Source organism: Dendropsophus ebraccatus, chromosome 10 (assembly GCF_027789765.1).
Source record: "Dendropsophus ebraccatus isolate aDenEbr1 chromosome 10, aDenEbr1.pat, whole genome shotgun sequence".
NCBI classification, from domain to species: Eukaryota; Metazoa; Chordata; class Amphibia; order Anura; family Hylidae; genus Dendropsophus; species Dendropsophus ebraccatus.
In genome coordinates this window covers 23,414,524-23,441,906 of record NC_091463.1, presented here as the reverse complement: position 1 = coordinate 23,441,906, position 27,383 = coordinate 23,414,524, and the positions used below count along the sequence as shown (strand labels likewise).

The following is a 27,383-nucleotide window of genomic DNA, read 5'->3' as shown; positions in this document are numbered from 1 at the left end:
ACCACAAAGCAGGGCAGCACAGCCTGGAGGAGGGGAGGCTGATAGCAGTTCCCTGTGTACCTCATAGAGCTAATGTCAGTATATACAGTGAGTACACAGGGAACTGCTGTCAGAATATACAGTGAGTACACCTACTAATACTGTATACTGATCTATTTTACTATAAAGTGGCCGCTGTAGCCCCGCGGCGCCCGGACTTCCCCTCTCTCCTGCTTGGCAGTGGACATGTGACGTGATGACGTCACATGACCGCCGTCGAGGTGAGAAGTCAGGGCGCCGCAGGGCTACAGCGGTGAGCTTCTGGGCCGGTGTGTGGCAGGCTGCCTGTGCCAGAAGCTCACTGTACTTGCAAGATCAGCTGCCAGACAGAGGGAGACGCTTCTGCAGGATTCAGGATCCGGGAGAGGTGAGTGTATTTTTTTTTTCTCATAATTGCTGCAGTGTGGGGGCTACAAAGGGGCCCATACTATGGAAGGCTAGAGGGGGGAAGGCTACACAGGGGGAGGGCTATACTATGGGGGGCTAGGCTATACTTTGGTGGGAAGGCATTACTATGGGGGGGCTACACATGGGGTGTATACTATGGGGGGGGCTACACGGGGGAGGGCTATCCTTTATGGGGCTATTACTATCTGGACTGCATAGGGGGATTAGTACTATGGGGGGGAGCACAGGTGGGATTATTACTATTGTGACTGCACAGGGGGAATTATAACTATGGGGGGTAAAGGGGGGATTATTACTATGGGGGAGCACAGGTGGGATTATTACTATGGGGGAGCACAGGTGGGATTATTACTATGGGGGGAGCACAGGTGGGATTATTACTGTGGGGACTACACAGGGGGATTATTACTATGGGGGGCACAGGTGGGATTATTACTATGGGGGGAGCACAGGTGGGATTATTACTGTGGGGATTACACGGGGGATTATTACTATGGGGGAGCATTGGTGGGATTATTACTATGGGAGTGCAGCACAAGTGGGATTATTACTATGGGAGTGCAGCACAGGGGAGATTATTACTATGGGGACTGCACAGGTGGGATTATTACTATGGGAGTGCAGCACAGGGGGATTATTACTATGGGAGTGCAGCAAAGGGGAGATTATTACTATGGAAGTGGATCACAAGGGGACTATTACTATGGTGGGAGCACAGGGGGGATTTTTTATATGGAGTGGAGTACAGGGGGATTATTACTATGGGGGCAGAGCACAGGGGGGTTATTACTATGGAGACAGAGCACAGGGGGATTACTATGGGTGGGCACAGGGGGGATTATTACTATGGAGTGGAGTACAGGGGGATTATTACTAAGGGGACAGAGCACAGGGAGATTATTACTATGAAGGCAGAGCACAGGGGGATTATTACTATGGAGACAGAGCACAGGGGGATTACTATGGGTGGGCACAGGGGGAATTATTACTATGGAGAGGAGTACAGGGGGATTATTACTAAGGGGACAGAGCACAGGGGGATTATTACTATGGGGGAGAGCACAGGGGGGATGATTACTATGGGTACAGAGCACAGGGGGCATTATTACTATGGGAACGAGCACAGGGTGATTATTACTATGGGGACAGAGCACAGGGGGATAATTACTATGGGGGGAGCACAGGGAGGATTATTACTATGGGGGGAGCACAGGGGGGATTATTACTATGGGGTGGAGCACAGGGGGATTATTACTATGGGGACAGAGCACAGAGGAATATTACTATGGGGGGAGCACAGGGGGAATATTACTATGGGGGAGCATAGGTGGGGTTATTACTATGGGGGGAGCACAGGGGGGATTATTACTATGGGGGGAGCACTGATGGGATTATTACTATGGGGGGAGCACAGGAGGGATTATTACTATGGGGGGAGCACAGGTGGGAATATTACTATGGAGGGAGCACAAGTGGGATTATTACTGTGGGGACTACACAGGGGGATTATTACTATAGGGGGAGCACTGGTGGTATTATTACTATGGGAGTGCAGCACAGGTGGGATTATTACTATGGGAGTGCAGCACAGGGGAGATTATTACTATGGGGACTGCACAGGTGGGATTATTACTATGGGAGTGCAGCACAGGGGGATTATTATTATGGGAGTGCAGCACAGGGAAGATTATTACTATGGGAGTGCAGCACAGGGGAAATTATTACTATGGGGACTGCACAGGTGGGATTATTACTATGGGAGTGCAGCACAGGGGGATTATTACTATGGGAGTGCAGCACAGGGGAGATTATTACTATGGGAGTGGATCACAAGGGGATTATTACTATGAGGGGGCACAGGGGGGATTATTACTATGGAGTGGAGTACAGGGGGATTATTACTATGGGGACAGAGCACAGGGGCATTATTACTATGGGGGGAGCACAGGGGGGATTATTACTATGGGTACAGAGCACAGCGGAGATTATTACTATGGGGACGAGCACAGGGGGATTATTACTATGGGGGAGCACAGGGGGGATTTTTACTATGGGGGAGCACAGGGGGATTATTACTATGGGGTGGAGCACAGGGGGATTATTACTATGGTGACAGAGCACAGGGGGCATTATTACTATGGGGGGGGGGAGCACAGGGGGGATTATTACTATGGGGGGAGCACAGCAGGGATTATTACTATGGGGGGGCACAGCGGGGATTATTACTATGGGTACAGAGCACAGGGGGGGATTATTACTATGGGGACAGAGCACAGGAGGATTATTACTATGGGGACAAGCACAGGGGGATTATTACTATATGGGGGCACAGCAGGGGACCCTATACACAGGGGGTAACCCACATACCTACTGACTTTACTGCACATGACACAAAAAAGTGGAAGTTGTTGTAAAAGTGCAGAGCCTAAAATGTCTGTCTGGAAGGTTCTGAAGAGATGAACTGTAAGTGGAAGAAATCATCATGGAGGCCTGGGCCAGATGGAGAGGAAAAGGGAAAGTGACGCCTCAGATCAAAGAAGACGTCACCTGTGAGTTACTGAATTAGCCTTTTTTTTTGGGGGGGGGGGGGGGGGGGGGGTTGCAAGTTTCGCCCTGTAGTCCAAATTACCTAGAAATGGCCCTGGCAATCACACCCCCAGTACTATCCTCGTCATATACTCTATGTGAATAGGGAATAACTTTTACTGTGGGGTAACCACTTAAAGGTGTTGACGTGGCTGCTTTATTTTTGAGACAGCGCCACACCTGTGCTCAGTTTGCCTCTGCTATTGCAGCTCAGTTGTAATACCTCACACAACTGTCAAATGTATTTTAATCCTGGCTTACCCCTTTAAATGTAGGTACACACACACTTATAATTACTCTCCTTCTGCTAGCATTTTTAGTCAATTTTACACCAAACCCCACAAATAAAACATATATAAGTAGATTAGAGGGCAGTTGCATCTCTATGGCTCCTCTAATACATGGCGTATCCACACACTGGGAGCATAAGCAGCAGCAGCGCCACCTGGCGGCAGGGAGGTCTACAGCCCGCCACTACACCACAGCTGCTGCTGTATCGCGGTCACGTGGTGCACCCTCTCACTACCCTTGCACATTGACCAGCGTTTCACCCGCACAGCCGCCGCTAAGTGTGAACGAGCACCTCAGCCGCACACAGCACAAGGCTAAGTCAACATGGCAGCCACACGGAGGATAGCGAAGGATACACAGGCGGAAGGGGCGGGGCCAGGGATGAGTCCTCCCACGTGCTATATCCGGCCGCCCCGCCAGCACGTCTCTCTCATTCACCGCGTGGAGAGGGGCAGAGAGCGGACATGGCGGATGACGAGGGTAAGCGCTCAGCTCGCCGGATTTATATATATTTTTTTTAATTTACAGCTCCCTGTCTTCATTACCTCTGTGTGCTGTCATGTCAGTAACGCGTTTCCGCACCGTGTGACCAGCGCCTTGTAGGATAACGCGGCTCCGTCACATGTTCTCCTCTCATTATCGTTATTTTTTCACTTTTCTTAAAGGATCCAAGAAGAAATCTAAGAAACGCAAGAGTCAGACGCTGGGGGAGATTGCGGTGAGTGTGCGGTACTGCCGCCGTGTGCACATGTGCTGAGCACGTGGAGGGCTGAGCGGCCTGGCTGCGGCTCCTGCACTCAGACTTCCATTGCTGCTGCAAAACTACAACTCCCAGCATGCCATGAGGCTGGGAGCCGGAGGCTGTCATGGCATGCTGGGAGTTGTAGTTCTGCAGCAGCTGGGTGTTGGAAAGCACAGATTTGTAGGAAATTACAATAGATATAATGGAAGAACAAGTTGTGGTAGGTGGTGTGGTTAAAGGGGAACCCCAGTCTGAGAGATCTACTGCAGCTTAGGGTCCCATGTGTATGACTGACAATCTTAAAGGGGTAGTTCACCCGAAAATCTCTCTTCTCACATATCAACGGGTGCCAGAATTTTTTGTACTTCTATTTAAAAAAAAAAATCTTGTCTTCCAGTACTTATCGGCTGCTGTATGTCCTGCAGGAAGTGGTGTATTCTTTGCAGGGGAGTTTTTCTATGGGGCTTTGCTATTGCTCTTGACAGTTCCTGACATGGACAGAGGTGGCGGCAAAGAGCACTGTCAGACTGGAAAGAATACATCACTTCATGCAGGACATACAGCAGCTGATAAGTACTGGAGGTGGTGTTTTTTTTTCTTTTTCCTCCAGATATCATTGGACGACCCATTAGATGGAAGTTGTGTACAAGGCAGGGCTTCTCTCCAGCTGTTGCAGGGCCTGATGGGAGTTGTTATGCTGGAGGGCCACCTGTTAGGGGTCGTCTGCTCTATAGGCATTAGTGTAAAATAATGGACAGTGAACCAAAGCACTGTCCTCCACAGCATATCGTAAGGCTTGCGGTATGATCATGCATGGTGGTCTGTGGCGGTATTAGTGGTACCTTGCAGTGGTCTCCCCTGTAAGTGGCGCCATCTAGTGTAGTAATGTAGCCAGACACACTGCAGGTTACATAGATAGAAGTGTAATGACACCTGATGAACGGTCTCTTCTCTCTCCAGGATATCCAGCATGAAGGAAGCTTCCTCATACAGCCCGAGTCCAAAGTCGCCCAGCTGGATACATCTCAGTGGCCCCTGCTGCTTAAGGTTAGTCGTTTCTGCAAATGGCAAATCGCTGCTATCTTTCCACAAATTCACAATTTCAGCATAAAATTGCGAGATTTTTGCAGCAAATTTGTCGCCAAAATATTGATATATTGGGAATTGCGCAATTTGCTGCAAAATAATGCTTTTTAAAAGCTGTGTGAACATAGCCTAAAGGGGTTGTCTAGCTTCAGAAAACCATGGCCACTTCTATAAACAGCGCCTCTCCTGTCCTCAGGTTGGGTGTGGTGTTTGCAGTTTCTATTTATTGAAGTTATTGAAGCAGTTGTAATACCACTGACAACCTGAGGATAGGGGTGGCGCTGTTTTTGCACTAAAGTAGCTTTTTTTTTTTTTCCTTTCTCCCCTCTAACCCCTTTGGGCACTAATGCAGTGAGCTGAGCAGGTTGGGCTTTTTAGATGAATGGTTTAGCAGCAGGAACACCCATGTTCTCACTTTCTCATCTCTCTGATAGAACTTTGATAAGCTGAATGTTCGGACGACACACTACACTCCTATCCCGTCCGGTTCCAACCCCTTGAAGAGAGATATTACAGAGTATATAAAGTAAGTGTTATGTGTAACCCCTCTATGGGCCGCGTCTGGAATCCCCCATGACTATATCTTTGCCTGTCGGCCCGGCGTGTTTCTGTGCACTCCTTTTATTGTGTCTAATCTCTTCAGAACAGGTTTTATTAATCTGGATAAACCCGCCAACCCGTCCTCACACGAGGTAGTCGCATGGATCCGTCGCATTTTGAGGGTAGAGAAAACCGGCCACAGCGGGACGCTGGATCCCAAAGTCACAGGTTGCCTTATCGTATGTATAGACCGCGCCACACGACTGGTGAAGTCGCAGCAGAGTGCAGGTGGGCGCTTCTATCCTTGTGTATATAATATACTAGAGCCAATATCTGACCGTATATATACTCACCTTTACACTTAACATCTGTCCTGAAGGGAAGGAATACGTTGGGATTGTCCGACTACATAATGCATTGGAGAATGAGCAGCAGCTGGCGAGGGTGAGTATCTCTCCTTTTTCTGTGTCAGTCTCCGGTATACATGATGACACAGTTTATCCATTCTCTGATCCTTTGTCCTTCTCCTAAGCCCTGGCTTCCCGTATGGGACTCCGGTGTGCTCGATACATCGCTGGAGCCAGTGACCTGCGTTCTGCAGTGTGACTGGCACCTGGTGTGGAGAGCAGGAGGTTATGGGTGAAGGTCAAGATGAGATGTGCTGTCTGATATGCCTGGAGGGTCTTGTATCATATACATTGCCTCTGTATACAGCATATATATATCCAGTGTGTATCCGCCTGCAGGCTCTGGAGACCCTCACAGGTGCGCTGTTTCAGAGGCCGCCATTAATAGCTGCTGTGAAGAGGCAACTGCGTGTCAGAACAATCTATGAAAGCAAACTTGTGGAGTATGACCCCGAACGTAGACTGGGTGAGTAACTGCTCGTAGTCCGTATGTGATGTGGACATATGTGCCCATAGTGTCAGTTTAAAGGGTTATCTGGGACTAGAAGGCACAACTCTTACATAAGAACAGCGCCACTCCTGTCATCAGGCTGTGTGCGGTACTGCAATCCAACTCCATGAAACTGACCTGCAAAACTGCACTCAAACTGAGGACAGGAGAGCAGTGCTGTTTCTGGAAGAAAGCAGACCTATTTTTGCTAAGCCTGGATCACCCACTTAGTGGTTCAGGCCCCCACCTATTGCTGCTCTGACGTTGCACGAGATCTATAGTAAGCCATGAGGGTCATGCGTTTTTGATCCTCATGTAGACATTGATGTCCCTGTAGTCCAGGGGTGTAAACTCAGGCCCTCCAGCTGTTGTGAAACTACAATACCCATCATGCTTGAGCTTTAGCTGTCCAGGCATGCTGGGACTTGTAGTGTTGTAACAGCTGGAGGGTGGCAGGTTGGCCCCCTGTGCTGTAGTGAGTGTACAGAAATGGAGGGGTTACTGAGCCATATGATGTACATATACTCTCATGAACTTCTTGTCATGCTGACATGTATCTATCACCCAATAACTGATGGCTCTTTAGCAGTTGAATAAAACCATGTAGTTTACCTGAACCTATAGGTGACGTCTGTTCTGTAACTCTGCAGGTATATTCTGGGTGAGCTGTGAAGCCGGTACATATATCCGGACTCTGTGCGTCCACATTGGCTTGCTTCTGGGGGTCGGTGGGCAGATGCAGGAGCTCCGCAGAGTCCGCTCAGGTGTCATGGGAGAAAAGGTTAGTGACCTCCGCTGTATACCAATCCCAAACGCGTTGAGTTCAGCCACAGGCTTCTCCCGGTGGTTTGGTAATTGGCTTTGGGACATTAAAAAGTTCTCAGGATTTGAGGCAAATCTCTTGTCTTGTCCTGGAGCTGACAATCGGCCATGTAACATCTGGTCTCTATCCGAATACTTCAATGTGTTGTCTTTTTCAGGATAATCTTGTCACAATGCATGATGTATTGGATGCACAATGGCAGTACGATAACAATAAAGATGAAAGCTACCTTCGTAGGGTTGTGTTCCCACTGGAGAAGCTTCTGGTATCTCATAAGAGGCTGGTCATGAAGGACAGTGCGGTAAGTCTCCTTTGCTCCTGCCAGTACCTTTCGGGTAGTCTTAGCATTGGCTGGTATTTACTCCTGGGTTTTTATTCTCTGTAGGTTAATGCTATATGTTATGGGGCCAAGATCATGCTGCCCGGTCTCCTGAGGTATGAGGATGGCATCGAGATGAACCAGGATATTGTGGTCATCACAACCAAAGGTGAAGCTATCTGCACTGGTGAGTATCCCTGGGAGCTGTTAACAATCTTTATAATTTAGTTTGTATTTCCAGAACTTTTTTTTTTAAGGTTTTATCCAGGCCTAGAAGAACATGTCCGCTTTTGTCCAGAAGCAGTGCCACCCTTGTCCTGAGTTCTTGTGTGGTATTACAGCTCAATTCTATTAACCCTTTCACGACCTGGGGTCATTGATTCCTCAATGCCAAAGTCGTTTTAGGACATCAGCTTATGGGTCTCTGGCTATCACTGATTGCTGGAACCCACCGCAGATGACACAGGCGCAGCTCCTGCGCCTGTGTCATCCTGGATTGTAAATTAATGTTGCTGCAGCATCAGGCATAGGCTGTAGTGACATTTATGTACTGTGCGGCGGCTGGAAGAGATTAATGTAAATTGAGCAGAGTTGTAATGCCATAAACGACCTGAGTACAGGGGTGGCACTGTTTTTGGAAGAAAGCAGTCATGGAAAGCAATTTTAACACTAGTTCATCTCTATGGAACTGTCACTAGTTTTTACTGTCCAAAACTGGTGACACTTTTTCTTAATGATAAGGGAACCGTCAAGGTTGCATATTCTTCTTGAAGCCCATAAGCATGAGTGATGTGAAAACACTGTACATGTGAATGTACCCTTAAGCCTGGTTGTTGGGTGTGACATGATGACACAGTTTATCCATTCTCTGAACTTCCCATCTTCCTTGCTGTTCTGCGTCCTTAGGGATGTGGGGTCCTGCTCACCTATGTGTTAGTTGCTGCGTTCTGCAGATAACTCTCAACATAAGTGAGTTGGGGGCTGGAAGACTGGATAAGTGCGAAGGATGATGGAAGCTCCTCTGATCACAGTATAGAAGTATTTAGGTTGAGGTTATTGGTTACCAATTGTGTTCCTAACTATCTTACTACTTGCATCCCTTTATAGCTACCGCCCTCATGACAACCGCTGTGATCTCTACATGTGACCATGGCGTCGTGGCAAAGATTAAACGGGTCATTATGGAGAGGGACACCTATCCCCGCAAGTGGGGTCTTGGTCCTAAGGTAAGACTTCTGAACTAAATGAGAAGCCAGTGTAACCTATTTACTAAGGATACTGAGCCACATGATGTATGTTGTTTCATGAACTTTGTAATGATGACTTCACATCTATCACCCTATAACTGATGGCTCTGTAGTACTCAGCACTGATCTCCTCCGCTGGTGACATCACAGCATCTGCTAATTTAGGGAGAAGAGTTTTAAACCTGTATGTATTAATCTTTTCAGGCCAGCCAGAAGAAAATGATGATCCAGAAAGGGCTGCTAGACAAGCATGGGAAACCCAATGAGAATACCCCAGCAAACTGGAACCAAGGATATGTTGATTACAGGTAACAAGAGGAACTATTTGGCCTTATTATATACGGTTATTGCCTAGCGCAGGAGTAGTGAATCTCGGCCCTCCAGCTGTTGCAGAACTATAACTCCCATCATGCATGGGCAGCCAACGCTAGCGCTTTGGCTGTCCAGGCATGATGGGAGTTGTAGCTTTGCAACAGCTGGAGAGCTACAGATCCCTACCCCTGACTTAGCCGCTCAGTAACGCATATCGTGGTTTTCTCTTCTGCAGTGCAGCACAGAAGAGCGTGACTGCTCCCGAGGTGGAGACACCAGCCAAGGTTTGTTCTTATTCTAGTCTTTACCGATGCAGGAAGTTATCCCCTTTTACCTGTGCGTGGTATTGTAGGGGAGTCATCCTGCAAAATAAACTGGCCGGTCCTCATCAGAGATGCAGCGTGCTTTCTCTGGTATGGTACATAGCCCACATGTGAACACTTGTATTGCTGCTGCTATAACTTGTTTGTTTTCTGCAGAGGAAACATGTAAGCGAGTCCGATAGTGACGCGGCCACACCAGTCACCACCAAAAAGAAAAAGGTAAGATGCATACATGAGCCGGATTGCACAGATGGTTGGACAAATGCTTTAAGACCTACAGCTTTAGGCATAGACTTAATATTTGAAGAGATTTTTCTAAACATCGGGGGTTCTAGTTGGTCCTGCACAGTCTCGCTGCAGGAGATGAGCGTTATAGGTTTTTTTTATTAAACCGGTCTTAACACTTTGGGGCAGATTTATCAAAGGGTGTAAAATATACCCTGGTGTAACCTGCCCACAGCAACCAATCACAGCTCAGCTTTCATTTTACTAGAGCTGAAAGCTGAGCTGTGATTGGTTGCTGCGGGCAGGTTACACCAGGGTATATTTTACACCCTTTTTTAAATCTGCCCCTAGATTGTGGCTGAACCTAGCTTTTATTATCTGTGACAATGCAAATGTGAAGGCTCTTGTGAAGAGTATATTGAAGATAACCACGTCTCCCCTTTTTTTGCCTTTCAGAAGAAACCGGAGAGCGACAATGAAGTGGCAGATGCAGAATCTTCTAAGGTAAGTTGCAATACCATTAAAATAGGTTTTCTATTCCACATTTAGTGCAGCTATTGACTAGAGGACCGATTTTTAATTGTATTGTATGGGGCTGCTTTGCATTGTCAAGTTTCAGAAATGTAAAATATCGACACTTGTGGTTCACAAATTATAGTACTACAGATATTTGTAGAGAAGCAGTCTGCAGAATACAGTCTGTTAGAATATATGAAAAGTTTCTAGTAGATTCCTTACTGTCTAAGCCTTTACAGAGAACTGCTGCAGAGAGCCATAGCTGGTAGTGTTAATGGACTGTAGTATCTATCCTGGATCATAATGTATACAAACTGACCCTTTCTTTCCCTCACAGCATAAGCGGGAGAGCGCTAGTGACAGTGAAAGTGCCTTAAAACCAAAGAAAAAGAAGAAAAAGAAACAGACTGAAGAGGAGGAAGAAGCAACAGAGGAGTCTCCAAAGGTAATAACACGATCTAACATTAAAGGTTACAGGCTGGGTAGGTTTATGCTTCTGAGGGTAGCATAAACTAGTGGGAGAGAAGCTGAGCAGAATATTTCTGTGTAGCTCATGAATATAAAGAACCAGTCATGTCCATTATGTGCAAGTGCTTAGTAGTCCTGGATATTCATAAGCACCATACCATATTCATGAGAGAGTAGGCAGTCATGCTGTGGCTAGGCCACCTTAACACTTTAGCACGGAGTATGATATGGAGCTGACAGATTCCCTTTTTGACAACTAGATTTGCATTTTGTTGGCTTGCTTCGATACTAATCTTGCACACTTTCCCCTCCCCCAGGTGACAAAAAGCATGAAGAAGAAAAAGAAGAAACACAAAGAAACTTCTGAATAGATGCATGAAAGCCGCAGTCTTCAGTGGTCGAGAGTGAACAGGCGCTAAGACTACTGAAATAATGAATGTCCTGTTTTAAGGATTGTATAGACTTTTGGTTTTTATTTTTTACATTTGACATCCCTTGTACATTGGTACAAATACTGAATTTCATAACCATTGTTGTAGGGTTGTTCACATATATGAACTCTCATGGATCTCGTCTTTGGGGAAAATCATTTTGGTTTAACTGCTTATTTTTCCCAATAAACCTTCTTTCTTACAATGTGAGTCTATTAGGTTCCTGTGTGCATTATGCTGGTGATTAAGTGTGGTAGGTGCTGGTGCCCTGAAACACCTGGTTACATGGTAGGGAGGAATGGGGATGGCAGTAGGTTGGTGAGGAGCAGGGAGTGGAGAGTTAAAAGAGTCACTGTCGTATCTATTTATTTTTTGCAGAAATCAATAGTCCAGGCGATTTTAAGAAACTTTGTAATTGGGTTTATTAGCCAAATCTGCCATTATCTGCATGTAAAAAGCCTTTTCCCAGTTCCCCCCCCTCCTTCCTCTTTTCCATCCACTCTGAAAAATTTGAAAATTGTGACTTGTTGCATGAGTCGTACCCTGTCTGCTCTAGGGAGAGGGGAGGGGGGAGGAGGAAGGAGGGAGTTAGCCGGCAGCAGAAAGCAGATAACAGGATTACAGGCACGGAGCTGGGTGACAGCTGTAATCTGAGCTCAGACAGGTCACTGGTGACTGTCACAGGAGATGGAAGGGTGAGGTATTTGTAGATTAACTCTTTGTTGTCCTGTTTTGGTCTTTTCTTTAGCTCTCTCCATAGGAGAACAATGAAGACGGGGGAGAGCTTCAAACTGCTTTTTCATGATAATGCATTTTTTGGCTAATAAACCTAATTACAAAGTTTCTTAAAATCTCCTGGTATATGTATATAGACAAAGCGGTCGGCACTACAGGACACCTGGGATGGGATTTTTGCAGGCTTATAGGGGAACGGATAGTGGACGCTGTTCAAGTGGTGCAAACATCTTGAAAAAAAGGTCCATCAAACACTTAAAATAGAAGAAATCTTGAGAGTGCACTCACCATAAAAAGCTCTCTTTATTAAATCCTTAAAATCACAGGCTTGTAGCAGACGACGGCACAGCACGCCAGCACCCTCCACTGATCGTTACAGCTGTTTCGTGCTAATCACAGCACTTCCTCTGAGGAAGGTCAGAGGAAGTGCTGTGATTAGCACGAAACAGCTGTAACGATCAGTGGAGGGTGCTGGCGTGCTGTGCCGTCGTCTGCTACAAGCCTGTGATTTTAAGGATTTAATAAAGAGAGCTTTTTATGGTGAGTGCACTCTCAAGATTTCTTCTATTTTAAGTGTTAAAATCTCCTGGACTATTGATTTCTGCAAAAAAAAAAAATTGTCTTCCCATTGCCTTTACTGTGTCCACCTCAGGACACAGCCTGATGGAGAAAGGAGTGATGCTTTCTTTCAGCTTGTACTAGAGATCAATGGGGAACACCTAGATCCCAATAGATTGCAACTTGTGACTAGGCACTAAACTTCAAATGTTACGCAGGTCTGTGTTGTTGTAACGAGGAATCCGAGAATTCTAAAAATCTTATTTGCAGAAAGATTTAACGTGTCACAAGTAGGCTTGATCGAACATCTGAAAAAGCTAGGTTCTATGGAACTCTAACCTAGCTGGACCTTCCGTATATGATTGCTTATGTCTTCACGCTCCATGCAGAAGGAGGAGACTCCCGGAATTCCAGGCAGTCCCCGGGATGTCTCCTCCTTCTGCACGGAACGTGAAGACTTCAGCAATCATATACGGAAGGTCCGGCTAGGTTCGAGTTCCATAGAACCTAGCTTTTTCAGATGTTCGATCAAGCCTACTTGTGACACGTTAAATCTTTCTGCGAATAAGATTTTTAGTATTCTCAGATTTCTCGTTACAATAAAGTTTAGATGGTTTGTGCCATCTTTGCTTATGGAGGGGGAAAAAAGCAACCTGTGTATCATTGTAAAGTACTGGAAGACGATTTGTAAGTAGAATTAAGTCTGTTTAACTTAGCCTCTTGAGTCACCCTTTAACTTTTTTCTTAATATAGTTTACGGTGACTAGAGGCAAAGTTAAACTAAATTTTGTAATTCTATTTACAAATCAAGTCTTCCAGTACTTATCAGCTGCTGGGTGTCCTGCAGGAAGTATATTGGTTTGACACTGCTCTCCGCTGCCACCTTTCGTCCATGATAAATTGTCCAGAGTAGTAGTAAATCCCCATAGAAAACAACCTTACTGGAAAGCTTGAGATTTTTTTAAGCATGTTTGGGGTTTAGCTCTGCCAAAAGTGTATTGGCGCGGCTGCATTCCAGCACCCCCACGTCTCTTGTTCAGCCTGTGCAATAGGATTTTCTGAGGCGGAGGACAGCACAGCCTGAAGCAAGAGATTTCTACTGCAGCTAATGTCATAGTAAAGATGGTGCTGGAACGCAGCTGCGACATCACACTTCAAGCGAGAGAGATGAATGCAAAGCTTGGCCAGGGTACCCCTTTTAACAATTTGAAGAAAAATCTTGTACCCCTTTAATAGTGGCCAGGCTGTTGCTAGAAAACAGTTCCCCGCTGCTGTCTGCACTGGCGCCCAATTCCTGCTGTACAACCTTTCTGGGTGAAGTCTCTGTACAAAAGTGCCCTCTCAGCCAATGTCTTGCTGCAATGGTGCCCTGTCTTAGGGTCCATTTACACAAAGATTTGAAGCCAAGGCCAGGAACATACTATAAACAGACCAGGTTATAAAGGAAGACTGAGCTTTCTCCTCTTCAAAGACATTCCTGGCTTTGGCTTCAAATCTTTGGTAGATAATCTGTAATCTTTCTGTGTAAATGGGCTCTTAGGGTACCTTTACACAGAGATTTATCTGACAGATTTATGAAGCCAAAGCCAGGAACAGACTATAAACAGGGAACAGGTCATAAAGGAAAGACTAAGATTTATTCTATTTTCAAATCCATTCCTGGCTTTGGCTTCAAAAATCTGTGTGTAAAGGCACCATTAGACAGTGATTGGCTGAGTGAGCACTTAGAGAGGAGACCAGTAAATTGTAAGCAGCAGGGTTGCCACAGTTGAGTATTGCTTTTTTTCCTATCCCAGCCGGGCTACTGTTAATCAAAAAAAAAGTCTCCAGACAATGGGAGTTTAAAAAAAAAAAAAAACACACACCTGCCTTATGGAAGTATTGATGGCTACCCCTCCTCTTTCTTTCATTAACAATAAGACCACCACAAGAAAAGGTACTGTTCACATCATGGTACAGCCTTCTGTCTAAATAGGTATATGGTGGTATATGTTTTAGTAGCCACATAATGCACCGTACACTATTCTTTACCCAGAATGTAATCTACTACACAGTGAAACCTAAAGAAAATTGTCTTCTAAAGAAAATGGACACTATGAATGATGGCCGAAAAAGTCACAACAGAAAATCATTGTAGACCGATAATGAGGATACTTCCCTTGTTGCATCAATTGGTAAATGAAGCCCTATAGGTATGTATGGTGTATTCTCTGTAGAAGCTCTGTGCCTACTCGTCTAACCTAAGGGTCCATTTACAGAGAGATTATCTGCCAAAGCCAGGAATTGATTTGAAAAGATCTCTATATATAGTCTGTTCCTGGCTTTGGCTTTAAATCTTTGGCAGATAATCTTTCTGTGTTAATGGACCCTAACCCAGCAAGGTCATCTGATACCTGATGGTTTAATAAAACAACGTAATGCCATACGTTATGATGATTACACCAATCAATGCTTTATTACAGTCCTGGCGAAGTGACTAGATGTGTTTTGCCCCCCCCCCCCCCCCCCCCATGATTGACTGAAAAACCATCTGCCAAAGATTTGAAGCCAAAACCAGGAATGGATTTGAAAAGAGGAGAAATCTCAGGCTTTGCTTTATTACCTGCTCTCTGCTTATAGTCCATTCCTGGCTCTGCCTTCAAATCTTTGGCGATAATCTGTCAGATAATCTTTCTGTGCAAAAGGGCCCTTAGATGAGTGTAAACTCATCTGCCCTGATGCGCAGGACCTGATCAATCATGTGCCACACATGGGGTGGTCAGCAAGGAATGAGCTATCATATGAAATGTAGCTTCACCACATCCACTGATACAGTCCGGTGGATGTAGCACTTTTTTCGGAGCTTTAAAAAAAAAAAAAAAAAAAAAATCCCTTTAAATGTCCGTCACATACAGGGTGCTAGCTTGTAATAAGCTCTGGTCAGTGCTGGATGATCCCTTCGGATTTTCTTTAGACGCTTGTCGGTCCTGGAAGCCCGAGCAGCAGATGGATTCCTGCGTTCGTAGCTTAGAACAGCAGAGCCGCATTGCTTCAATCTCTTGCTCACATTTCTTCTCCATATAATTGTTTACTGTGAACAGAAGGTAAATGTGAACATGACAGCACTGACAGGGGAGGAGTGGAGGGTGTTGGTGGTAACTTGCTTGCTATGGCGTACATTGCAGGCACTTCTGGATTGCACACGCCGCCTTCTGACATGGATCCTTTCTCTGAGGCATCACTAACTGGAGGGAGACAGAAGAGAACTCTATTATATTCTATAGGAGATCGGTAACAGGTTAACATTCACAGCAGATCCTACAGTTCATGTATATAGTAGGAAAACCCAAGGGGTTATCCAGCGCTACAAAAACATGGCCGCTTTCTTCCAGAGACAACACGACTCTTGTCTCCAGCTTGGGTGGGGTTTTGCTGCTCAGTTCCATTGAAGTAAATGGAGCTTAAAGGGGTGCTCCAGCGTGGGGGCTATTTTTAGATGTGGCCAGGGAGGAGGTGGCTGAAAGAAAAGACGTCCACTCACCTCCCCGGTTCCAGCGGCGGGTCCCGCATCGCTGCGCTCCGGTGCCCGGCCGCTTCCGGGTATCTGACGCGGGCCCGAGATGTGACGTCTCAGGTCCGCTCAGCCACTCAGTGAAGGAGGCGGGATCCCCTTTAACTGAACTAGAGAGAAGAGTGGTGCTGTCTCTGAAAGAAAGTGGCCATGTTTTTGTAGCACTGGATAACCCCTTTAATTGGGGGGGGGGAGGGGTACAAATATGGGGCACAAATACACAACAATGGAATTTGTCCATGGCTCATAGAACACAATGGGTCCCATCGACAGTAAAGTACAAGGAGGCTAATACCCTCATGAGGAAAGAGCCTTGGTTGCAGAGAAATCTTTCTGTGTAAGTGTATGACTGCTGAGGAACTCCATCAGGTTCTATGCCCATCCATATACATAGGTAACTACCCATCTGCAGCTATATCCTGGTGGAAGCAGATGCACATACCCCTGCTGACAACTGAGGAGAGACACCCCGGAACACACGGCTGCCGGCGACTAGAGGAGAACCAGTAATACCTACAGTCTGTGACCTTCAGGAGCGCAGGCCGCCATTTTCTCGTAGACCAAATCGAGCTTTCCTGGATGCGGCTGACCTCACCAAAATGGCGCCGGCCCGACGGACATTTCTTCATGTCCTGGAACGCAAACATCGACACAAGAGGTGCAGCCTGCTGTACGGAGCAAGATGGCGGTGCAGGCCGTACACATCGAGGGGGATGCCTTCCTGGTTTGTGTGGCTCATTCTCTGAGCACAGAGCGAGAGGAGGTGATGGGCCTGTGTATAGGCGAGGTGAGAGCCCGGGGGCTTCTGTCTGTGGGGATGGGCTACTACTCAATGTTATAGGCTGCAGTGCTGGGACACAGTAAACAATCCCCTTGCCTATTGGGCGAATACTGAGAGAAAGCCAGCGCAGCTGCACAAAGCTACCAGTCAGAACGCTGTTTACATTTGCTTCACATAACAACCAATCGGAACACTGCTTTCATTATAGGCTGAATATGTGTAATACATAACAACCAATCGGAACGCTGCTTTCATTATAGGCTGAATATGTGTAATACATAACAACCAATCAGAACGCTGCTTTCATTATAGGCTGAATATGTGTAGCACATAACAACCAATCAGAACACTGCTTTCAATATAGACTGAATATGTGTAGCACATAACAACCAATCAGAAGTGCCTTTATTTTAACTAGATCAGCTGCCAATCAGAACACTGCTAGCTAATGTTAGAGAACTGAAACCTGGAATAACAATGGTTGCTATGGGCAATGACTTCCATTAAAGGGGTTATTCAGCAGTACAAAAGCAATGCCACTTTCTTTCAGAGACAGCACCACTCTTGTTTCTAGTCTGGGTGCGGTTTGCAATTAAGCTTCATCCACTTCAATGGAACTGAGTTACAAAACTTGCACCCAAACTGAAGACGAGAGTGGTGCTGTCTCTGGAAGAAATTGGCCATGTTTCTATAATGCTGGATAATCCCTTTAATGAGTTATTGGCAGGGATGTGACTGCTGGGGCCCGCACAGATCATAAAAACACAGCGACATTGACCTTTAGTGAAGCACCGCAGCTATTCCACTTCATTCATAGGCGTCAAGTCGCTTTTGCAAAGTTATTGGAGCACAGTGTAATACCAGATACAGCCACTGTATGGGAACGGCGCTGTGGCACTTTAAAGGAGATCTGTCACCCCGGCTGCCGGTGTGAAGCCCGCCCGACCCCCTGATGGAGCCCCTTATACTTACCCCTTCCTCGAAGTCTCGGTCCCTGTTCAGTTGCCGAGAAATCCCCAAAGATGAGTCCGACGCCCATAGAGAACGACTTATTCTCTATCGGGGATTTCTCGCGACGGGGACCAGGACTTCAAGGAAGGGGTAAATATAAGGAACTCCACCCCAGCAGCCGGGGTGACAGGTTTCCTTTAATCCCAGAGGTCAGATTCCTACAAATCTTGAATAATAGGCATGTCCTACGGTGGTCTCCAGCAGGATTAAACAGCTATCAGCCATAATGGCAAAATCAAATGCAACAAATGTAGACTATCGCACTCCTCTTTCCACAGACCCTTACTTAGATATAAATAAAACAAAATGTAATAACGGGATGACATAGTTTCCAGTCTCGGTGTTCTGAATGAGGCCATATTCCAAAATGGCCCCCTAACAGCGCAACGTTTTAACCCCGGATTTTCTTCATGCTTGAAAAACCTCCAGGGTTGAAACCTCCATTGGATCTGATATTACAGAATGTCAAACCCGGACTGATTAAGTGCAACCATGTCAGATGGGAACTGTGCTGTATCACCAGACGTATGGGAACCCACCCTTAAAGGATTTTTCCAGGCAAATGCACCCCTATGCCTCCCTGTGCAGCAACAAAAGCTGGCATACTTAGCTCCCCTTGCCCTGCGGTCTCTGCTGCCATCTATGATCAGCCACTAACCAGCTTCTTTCCTATTCCTTAGGTTGATACACAGAGAGTTGTGCACATTCACTCAGTGATCATCTTACGGAGATCAGACAAGAGGAAAGATCGAGTGGAGATTTCACCCGAACAGCTGTCGGCAGCTACTACAGAAGCTGATATATCCTGCTCTATAAGAACATGCATGTGTTCTGTAGTGGATGGACCTGGGGGTTTCCTTAAAGGGGTATTCCCAACTCTCAAAGTAATCCCTTATACACAGGATAGGAAATAACAAGATGATTGCTGGGGGTCTACCTGCTGGGTCCCCCACCCATCATGAAAATGGAGGGAAACTGTTCCTCGAACTGTCACCATTCATTCTGCAGCTTCTAATGATTACTGAGCAATGATCAGAAGCCACAGAGAGAATGAATTGAGGACTTTAACCTCACCGATCAGCTTGTTATCTCCTTTTCAATGAAAAGGTGTGAAATAGACAAAAACAGTGCTAATAAATAATTGTAAAATAAACCAAATGTTCTGCTTCTTATGACCGTCACACAGGGAACTTTTTCTTTAACTCCTCTGCACAGATTGTCTGAGATTACAGGTCGCCCTATGAGGGTTGTCGGCTGGTATCACTCTCACCCACATATCACAGTATGGCCGTCCCATGTTGGTGAGACACTAAGGAACACGTTTTCTATAGAGATATAGAAGGGAAGGTCGGCATTGCTTATTCGTGTTCTCCACTCTTTCACTATAGATGTGCGCACCCAGGCCATGTATCAGATGATGGACGTCGGATTTGTGGGATTAATCTTCTCCTGCTTCATAGAGGACAAGAATACTAAGGTCAGATGATCCCTTCTTGTAATCTGTATTTTATATGGTACACACACTAGCCTCGCCCCACCCTAGGGACAACTCCCTGCTGGGACTCCCCCAGCTCGGGGACACCTCTCCCAGCATGCCCGCTCCCCACCCCAGGGATATCTGCCCACACCTAACACCTGGGACAACTCCCTGCTGGGACTCCCCCAGCTCGGGGACACCTCTCCCAGCATGCCCGCTGCCCACCCCAGGGACATCTCCCTGTTGGGACTCCCCCAGCTCAGGGACACCTCTCAGAGCATGCCCGCTCCCCACCCCAGGGATATCTGCCCACACCTAACACCTGGGACAACTCCCTACTGGGACTCCCCCAGCTCAGGGACACCTCTCCCAGCATGCCCGGTCCCCACCCAAGGGACATCTCCCCACCGGGACTTCCCCTGCTTTATCCCAGCATGCCCGCTCCCCACACCTGGGACATCTCCCTCCTGGGACTCCCCCAGCTCTGGGACACCTCCCCCGATATGCCCGCTCCCCGACCCGCCTAGATTTGAATGTCCCCTGGGCAGCAGAAAATTCAAGCTAGCCTGTGCCCAGCGATGTCTTTCCCCAGCCGCCGCTGCCGTCTCTCTTCCCCCTCCCGGGACTCCACTGCTTACATCTCCCCTGTAGTGCTGGCTGTAGGGACATCTCACCAACTGGACTCAACTCGCCGGACTTCTTTTACTATCTGATCAGTGGGGTCCAGTTTCTACCACCGCACTTATCATGGGAAGAGAGGTTAGTTGTCCCTGTGTGAATAGAGCTATATGCTAAGCCATTCCTCCAAGCACTATCTATGGGACTTCCAAATATTGGCGAGATCAGAAGTTTCCTGAAGAATGAATGGAGCAGTGAAGCTCCATTGGATGAATGTAGCAATTTTTCGCGGACCACTTGACCTCCATTCTTGTGATCGGTGGGGGGTCCCAGTGGTTTAATACTCTATCTTGTAGACAGGTGATAACTTTGAATCTGGGGATAAAACCTCTAACAGATTTTTTTCTTCTTCTGCATAGACGGGTCGTATTCTCTATACCTGTTTTCAGTCAGTCCAAGCACAAAAGAGCAATGAGTAAGTCACCTGTAAAATAAAAGCACCCTATATGTCAAGAATTGTGTCTTCTTGTCTTGCAGCTTTGGCAATGGGCTAGGATTGCAAGAAAATTTTGGCAGCAACAGGGATTAAATATTTTTTTCCCCTCCAAAGTACCCCTTTAAATGGCTAGAAGGAAACACAGCTACTTTCTTGCAAAAACAGCACTACCTCTGTTCCCGAGTTGTGTGTGGTATTACAAATCAGCTCCTTTTACAGAGATGCAATACCACACCCAAACTGAGGACAAGAGAGGTGCTGTTTCTGGGAGAAAGGAGCCATATTTTTCTAAGCCTGGATAACCCCTTTAATGTCATACTAAGAATGTTTTTGCTTTTTTTTAGTATTACAATGCAGCACATTTTCTTAATGTCAAGTGTGGTCAGTGAGAAGATTGGACAGCTACTATTGAGCCTGAATGGCTGCTATTTGCCAGACATTGCGGAAAGGATTTTATTCATTGTGTTCCTATTAGGGATGGTCCGAACCCTCCGAGGTTCGGGTTTGTATGAACCCGAACGCTCGGCATCAGATTCCCGCTGTCTGCCCGCTCCGTGGAGCGGGCGGATACAGCGGGAGTAACGCCTGGAAAACTGGGATACAGCCTATGGCTATGGCTGTATCCCAGTTTTCCAGGCGGTCCTCCCGCTGGATCTGCCTGCTGCACGGAGCTGGCAGACAGCGGGAATCATTACCGAAAGTTCGGGTTCGTATGAACCTAAACCGAACTCGGTTTAGACCATCCCTAGTTCCTATTTTAATTTCATTAGCATTCACTCACTATTGTACCATGTTTTCTATATCATTCGCAGATATGAAAGGATAGAAATCCCTCTTCATGTTGTCCCACATGACACCATCAGGAAAGTTTGCCTGGAGTCAGCCGTAGAACTACCCAAAATTCTGTGCCAGGAGGAGCAGGATGCGTACCGCAGAATACACAGGTATCTGCTCAAGACTGTGCATGCTACCGAACAAATCTCATAGGGGCTATCTAGGGTTAGAAAGACGTGGCTGCATCTTCCCACAGCAGTGCTACACCTGTCCACTGGTGGTACTGCACCTTAGTTTAATCGAAGCTGAGCTGCTTACTCTATATTACCATTAGATAGAAACTAGTTGTTTTTTCTAATGCCTTTAAAGACGTACTCCGGCGCTAATAGGAAAAAAAAAAAACTATCAATCATAAAAATAGTTTTCACATTTACCATCCCTCTGTAGTCTGTCTCTGTTTGAATTTCCCGCTGTTTGCAGGTCCCTGAACCTCCAGTTGGTGGCTTCATTTTTTTTCTTCACTTCCTGGTTTGGGGTTTCCCATGATGCACTTTGTCTACTGTGTTGTCTAACTGACTCTGTAGAACTGTTAGATGGCTTACATCTTGTTCAGCCAATCAGAGCTGAGCAACCTGTGTCATCTGACAAAGGGAGGCTGGCTTAACAGGGCTTAGACCCCCCCTCCCTCTTGATGATGTCATTGTCACAAAATGGCTGCCACAGAGCAGCCTGGGGTCAACAGTCATTAGGTAAGAATGAGTTTACTTCACTTCCTGTTGGGGGGTTGAGGGGGGAAAAGATAGGGAAGGGGGGAAGATAGGTGATTGACGCATATTACAAAGTTATATAACTTTGTAATGTGTTTCAATTACTAGGAAAAAGCTTTTCGCTGGAGTACCCCTTTAAGGGTTAGGTTTCCACTACATACTGATAAGCACCAACAACGGTCGGCATTAATGATCCTTATCAGTACGGGGTTGAATCATAGCCCAAATGTACAAAGACTCTTCTAGTTTAGCTATGCTCCTGTATCATTCCTCTTCTACCTCATCTAGTAGAAAACTTACAGCAAGGTTAGAGGTGGTTTAAGACATGACTTTGGCTGTACATTGGGAGAAAATAAGAAGAATAGTATGGCTGCTGTGGTTTCATAGGAAGTATCCTAGAGCAGTGATTTTCAACCAGCGTGCCGCAACACATGGTCGGGTGTGCCCCTGTGTTTTGTTCCCCGGCAATGATCAGCGATCAGTGGCAGATTATAATGTGGGCGGTTGCATGGTGCGCTGCGGCGGGCCGTGATGCACGCATCTAATCAACGTGTGCGGTACGGCCTGCCGCAGCGCACCACGCTCCCGGTCTCCGCTGATTGGAGGAGCACGTCCGGGCCCTACGGACGGCCAGTAGGTGAGGCGGACAGCAGCAGCGACCATCTCGGAGGAGGTGAGGAGGAAGGGGGGGGCGAGAAACCTGGGGATGGGGGAGGGAAGTATGGGGGGAGGGAAGTATGGGGGGAGAGAAGCAGGGGGGAGAAGTATGGTGGAGAGAAGCACAGGGGGCAGAGGAAAACAGGCCCAGGTTTCACACTGAGTGAGTATAAATACATTTAGAATCTATATTATTAACTATATGTATAATATGTACTGTCTAGTGTCATTTTGTGCCATTTTGGTTGGCGGTGTGCCCCGGGATTTTTTAAGTATAAAAAAAGTGCTGCGGCTCAAAAAAAGGTTGAAAATAACTGTCCTAGAGGACCTGCTATACTTCAGTCCAGGGGCAGGGAACCTTGGCTGTCCAGGCATGAGGGACTTGAAGTTTCAAAAGAGCTGAAGAGCCAAGGATCCACATCAATTTTGTCAATTTTGGGACTTGTTGTTTATATAGTTTTTTTCTGTGCTGACTTGTGTGTGTGTATGTATGTATGTATGTATATATATATGTGTGTGTGTGATGAATCTGCAGAGTATGAACATCTAGTTGTGTATGATTGATGCCTTATCATACTTTTCTGTGTCTTTTCATTCTTAGTCTTGGACATCTAGATTCCGTTACCAAGATTCATAATGGTTCTGGTAAGTGTCTATAATATGTTCTTTAAAGGGTCTATTTGAATTAATTGTGTGTAAAATTATTCCCCCCTCGCCGCTCACGTCACACACCTTATTGACTTGGGGTACTATTACACAGAACGATAATCGGCCCTATCCGGCCGATTATCATTCTGTGTAATAAATACAACGATTAGCTGATGACAATGATCATAGGCTGATCGTTGATATAGGTTTGGACCTATAATTGTCGGGCACAGACTGCACATCTCTAAGTGTAATAGCAGTGCGCGGCCGGGAGCTGACGATTTGCAAAGTGCATACATTACCTATCCATGGTCCACGCCTCCTCCTGCGCTCTGCTTCTCCCCGAGTCCCGCGCACTGCAGCTTCTGAGCGGCCTGTCAGCAAAGACAGGACACTCTAAAGCTGCAGTGCGTGGAACCCAGGGACAAGCAGAGCGCAGGAGGAGCCCTGGACCATGGATAGGTAATGTATAGTGTTTAAGCAAGGGCTGCAAGGACATGGGTAACTATGTCCCTGCAGCCCTTGTTAAACGATTATCGGGCCGTGTAATAGGCCCAGTAAACAAGCGCCAATCTAGCAGATCGGTGCCGGTTTACAGTTATTATCGGGCCATGTAATAGTACCCTAAGTCTGCCACTACATGATGGGAGTTGTAGTTTTGCAACAGCTGGAGGGTCAGCACCATCTTAGGTCATGTAAGGCATTGACTGAGCAGAGAACGGAGAATGTAAGCAGCGAAGGCTTCACTGATTCTAAATATATATATATTACACTCACCGGCCACTTTATTAGGTACACCTGTCCAGCTGCACGTTACCACTTAACTTCTAATCAGCCAATCACATGGCGGCAACTCAGTGCATTTAGGCATGTAGACATGGTCAAGACAATCTCCTGCAGTTCAAACCGAGCATCAGTATGGGGAAGAAAGGGGATTTGAGTGCCTTTGAACGTGGCATGGTTGTTGGTGCTAGAAGGGCTGGTCTGAGTATTTCAAAAACTGCTGATCTACTGGGATTTTCACGCACAACCATCTCTGGGGTTTACAGAGAATGGTCCGAAAAAGAAAAAACATCCAGTGAGCGGCAGTTCTGTGGGCGGAAATGCCTTGTTGATGCCAGAGGTCAGAGGAGAATGGGCAGACTGGTTCGAGCTGATAGAAAGGCAACAGTGACTCAAATAGCCAACCGTTACAACCAAGGTAGGCAGAAAGGCATCTCTGAACGCACAGTACGTCCAACTTTGAGGCAGATGGGCTACAGCAGCAGAAGACCACACCGGGTGCCACTCCTTTCAGCTAAGAACAGGAAACTGAGGCTACAATTTGCACAAGCTCATCGAAATTGGACAGTAGAAGATTGGAAAAACGTTGCCTGGTCTGATGAGTCTCGATTTCTGCTTGAACATGCCAATGAGTTCACTGTACTCAAATGGCCTCCACAGTCACCAGATCTCAATCCAATAGAGCATCTTTGGGATGTGGTGGAACGGGAGATTCGCATCATGGATGTGCAGCCGACAAATCTGCGGCAACTGTGTGATGCCATCATGTCAATATGGACCAAAATCTCTGAGGAATGCTTCCAGCACCTTGTTGTATCTATGCCACGAAGAATTGAGGCAGTTCTGAAGGCAAAAGGGGATCCAACCCGTTACTAGCATGGTGTACCTAATAAAGTGGCCGGTGTGTATATATATATATATATATATATATAGCACCCCTTTAACAACTTTTCGTTTATGACTTTGCAGTGTTTACCAAGAATTTATGTGGTCAAATGTCTGCAGTCAGCGGCCCCCTCCTACAGTGGCTTGAAGATCGTCTCCAGCAGAATCACCAGCGCGCCCAGGAGCTAGAACAGGAAAAGGAGAGACTAATGCAGGAATTGGAGAGCCTGGAATGATTGTTCTATTGACTCGTCACGGCCATGAACAGTCTCGGTGTTGTGGTCACCACTGTATAGAGAACACTGATTCCAAGAGTCTAAAATGCAACAGAAAACGCTGCATGAAATCGCACTTGGGTCTGAATTCAGGTTTAGTAAAGTAACAGAACGTTAAATGTATAAGTGATCAGAAAGAATACCTTGGGGTGGGTTGTTTCTTTACTGAATCGTCTTTGCCTTCTCATTGTATGTAAAACAATATTTTGCTATGTCAATGAACTTTATAAAGGCCTTTTGTTTGTAATTATATAGACTGTCACTTAGGATAAATGTGGTGACATGTAAGAGCATGGCTGCTGCCTTAGCTCATGAGTCTGCAGATGCATGATGGAAATAATGTTGATCTGGAAATGGAGGACAATAATTTTCCAAACAGATTCACCAGGGTAGGAAGAACAAGGATGCTTAAAGTGAATGTACCACTAGGTGCATTGATTTGTGTGCTGCCTCAGTCTTTTTTTTTTTTTTTTTTTTTTTTTTTTTTTTTGAACCACGACTTTGTTCCTGTGCACAGCTCTCTTCTATTACTAGGCACTGGCCAAGCATGAAGCACTTGGGGCGGTCCCGCCGGCCCCCAATGTGACAGTCACACTGGGGGCACAACTATATCCAGTGACCTACAGGGGTCATCAAGAGATGCGGATCACTCAGCATTTGAATACCAGAGGCTGCTGGAAAACATGGTTACAGCCATATCCATATTTTCCAGGACTTCTTAGGGCTGCATCCAACTTTGTCATCTGCATTTAAATGCTGATCCGACTTGACCATGCTCGAGTCAGACTCCTCTCTAGTGACATCTACTCTACCTTTTCTTTTCAATTCAGACTGTCAAAAAAAACTTTGACCACCCCGTCATTTTGCCAAATTAATGGGAACGACAGCAGGAACATGAAGATATGCAGCCCCCCCCCCTTACGCATGTAATAGCGGCGGTAGCGAGTGGGAAACGAAGAGCGAACAAGCACGGCCAGTGTTCGTTTGCTCCTCATTCTCTGCTCGCTGCCGCTGCACGCAGCGGCAGCAGCAACCGGGTGAGTGCGGGGGCCTGCCCATAGAGGATAGCGGCGGTCTGCTGCTGCAGCTTTTATTCCACGGCAGCAGATACGTGTTGAAAGACGAACGACAGCAACGATCAGCAGACATCGTTCATGTCGGCTGATCGTTGCCTTCTATTACATGGCTGATAATCTTTTTGTGTAATAGGGCCTTAAAGAGGACCTGTCAACCCCCCCCCGTGCCGGGGTGACATGCTCCCGGCCCCCCGCTGGAGCACCCTATACTCACCTGATCCCGCCGGGTCCTGCTTCTGAAGGGGGTCGGGTGACTGAGATATGAGCACCTGAAGCCCGGCGTGGGCGCTCCTCAGATGAGTCCAACGCTCAGAGGATGACAGGCGAGTCCCGACGCTCCGTCATTCTCTATGAGCGATGGACTCATCTGATGAGCGCGCATGCTGGGCTTCAGGTGCTCATATCTCCGTCACCCGACCACCTCCAGAAGCGGGATCAGGTGAGTAAAGGGGTGCTCCAGCAGGGGGTCAGGAGCCTGTCACCCCGGCATGGGGGGTGATAGGTTCCCTTTAAGTGTTTGGCCTCACTTTGTGGTCCCCCTCTATGCCCCCTGCACTTACTGGTGGTACCCGCTTACACCTCCATGTGAGTGTCCTGAATCTTTCTCCATTGTCCTTACTATTCTGAGGCCCCAGAGTGGAGGAGACAAGATGATTCAGGAAGCTCATGCTGCATAGAAGGATGGAGACAGAAGAGCATTGTAGTAGGAGTAATGTCAGGCTAGCACAGTAAGAGTCCTATTACATGGAGCGATTTGTAACGATTAAAGACTAACGATAAGCGATCGCAAATGAGATTGTTTATTGTTAACCTGAAATCGTTCACCAAATTACACAGAACGATAATCGCTAGTTACAATCGTTACTGCAATCGTATTACAATAGTTTATTCCTTCTGATCCCAGCGAAACAATGGACAATGTGCTATTACACTGAACGATTAGTGAAAAAATGCGGAACTTGAGAGAACGAATGTGGAATTACAGCAAACGATTAACGATAATTTTAGGTTCAGATCTAAATCAACGACATACGAACGA

The 27,383-nt window shown here is 46.6% G+C and overlaps 3 protein-coding genes, 1 long non-coding RNA gene and 2 other non-coding genes across 10 annotated transcripts in view; 4 read left to right on the top strand and 2 right to left on the bottom strand.

Annotated features, from left to right (window-relative positions):
* The window catches only part of LOC138802637 (uncharacterized), a 35,633-nt gene extending 31,952 nt beyond the window's left edge, over positions 1-3,681 (bottom strand). For 3 of the 4 annotated variants that reach the window (XR_011364794.1, XR_011364793.1, XR_011364790.1), the window contains exon 1: positions 3,295-3,431. This is a non-coding gene — a long non-coding RNA (uncharacterized lncRNA). Of the gene's footprint in view, positions 1-3,294; positions 3,432-3,616 lie in introns of those variants that run through there. The other variant, XR_011364791.1, reaches the window with a different exon arrangement.
* Positions 3,682-3,740: 59 nt separating this feature from the next.
* Positions 3,741-11,458, top strand: DKC1 (dyskerin pseudouridine synthase 1). 2 transcript variants are annotated; one of them, XM_069986154.1, is made up of 17 exons: positions 3,741-3,804; positions 3,990-4,042; positions 5,027-5,113; positions 5,587-5,678; positions 5,796-5,980; positions 6,072-6,136; positions 6,439-6,565; positions 7,240-7,370; positions 7,570-7,713; positions 7,798-7,918; positions 8,839-8,957; positions 9,183-9,286; positions 9,526-9,574; positions 9,770-9,832; positions 10,295-10,342; positions 10,692-10,799; positions 11,140-11,458. In XM_069986154.1, the coding sequence occupies exons 1-17, from the start codon at positions 3,789-3,791 to the stop codon at positions 11,191-11,193; spliced, it is 1,566 nt and encodes a 521-aa protein (XP_069842255.1). In that variant the 5' UTR covers positions 3,741-3,788; the 3' UTR covers positions 11,194-11,458. The 2 variants fall into 2 exon arrangements, with proteins under 2 accessions (XP_069842255.1, XP_069842254.1); XM_069986153.1 differs by lacking the exons at positions 9,526-9,574; positions 9,770-9,832; positions 10,295-10,342; positions 10,692-10,799; positions 11,140-11,458 and having other exon boundaries at positions 9,183-9,290.
* On the top strand, positions 7,095-7,169 carry LOC138766709 (small nucleolar RNA SNORD83). The gene has a single exon (XR_011358748.1). It is a non-coding gene; the product is annotated as a small nucleolar RNA SNORD83 (small nucleolar RNA).
* LOC138766708 (small nucleolar RNA SNORD83) lies at positions 9,014-9,085 on the top strand. The gene has a single exon (XR_011358747.1). It is a non-coding gene; the product is annotated as a small nucleolar RNA SNORD83 (small nucleolar RNA).
* A 3,601-nt stretch (positions 11,459-15,059) lies between the features above and the next one.
* Positions 15,060-17,062, bottom strand: CMC4 (C-X9-C motif containing 4). Its single transcript, XM_069985732.1, has 3 exons — positions 16,614-17,062; positions 15,704-15,766; positions 15,060-15,616 (listed from the first exon to the last, which is right to left on the bottom strand). Exons 1-3 carry the CDS (start codon positions 16,741-16,743, stop codon positions 15,420-15,422), a joined length of 390 nt encoding a protein of 129 aa, XP_069841833.1. The 5' UTR covers positions 16,744-17,062; the 3' UTR covers positions 15,060-15,419.
* On the top strand, positions 16,737-25,518 carry BRCC3 (BRCA1/BRCA2-containing complex subunit 3). The gene is made up of 8 exons (XM_069985731.1): positions 16,737-16,883; positions 18,569-18,689; positions 19,103-19,189; positions 19,277-19,365; positions 20,403-20,458; positions 21,292-21,423; positions 23,279-23,322; positions 25,078-25,518. Exons 1-8 carry the CDS (start codon positions 16,779-16,781, stop codon positions 25,227-25,229), a joined length of 786 nt encoding a protein of 261 aa, XP_069841832.1. The 5' UTR covers positions 16,737-16,778; the 3' UTR covers positions 25,230-25,518.
* Positions 25,519-27,383: the final 1,865 nt, after the last annotated feature.

Coding starts and splice junctions, on each gene's coding strand:
- DKC1 (XM_069986154.1), top strand. Junction 7,919..8,838: donor AGGTGAAGCTATCTGCACTG/GTGAGTATCCCT, acceptor ATCCCTTTATAG/CTACCGCCCTCATGACAACC. Junction 10,343..10,691: donor CAGATGCAGAATCTTCTAAG/GTAAGTTGCAAT, acceptor TTTCCCTCACAG/CATAAGCGGGAGAGCGCTAG.
- CMC4 (XM_069985732.1), bottom strand. CDS start 16,743: ATGTTTGCGTTCCAGGACATGAAGAAATGTCCGTCGGGCCGGCGCCAT. Junction 15,767..16,613: donor GCTCCTGAAGGTCACAGACT/GTAGGTATTACT, acceptor CCCTCCAGTTAG/TGATGCCTCAGAGAAAGGAT. Junction 15,617..15,703: donor AATCCAGAAGTGCCTGCAAT/GTACGCCATAGC, acceptor TTCTGTTCACAG/TAAACAATTATATGGAGAAG.
- BRCC3 (XM_069985731.1), top strand. CDS start 16,779: ATGGCGGTGCAGGCCGTACACATCGAGGGGGATGCCTTCCTGGTTTGT. Junction 18,690..19,102: donor AGCTACTACAGAAGCTGATA/TATCCTGCTCTA, acceptor CTCCTCTGCACA/GATTGTCTGAGATTACAGGT. Junction 20,459..21,291: donor CAAGCACAAAAGAGCAATGA/GTAAGTCACCTG, acceptor TATCATTCGCAG/ATATGAAAGGATAGAAATCC.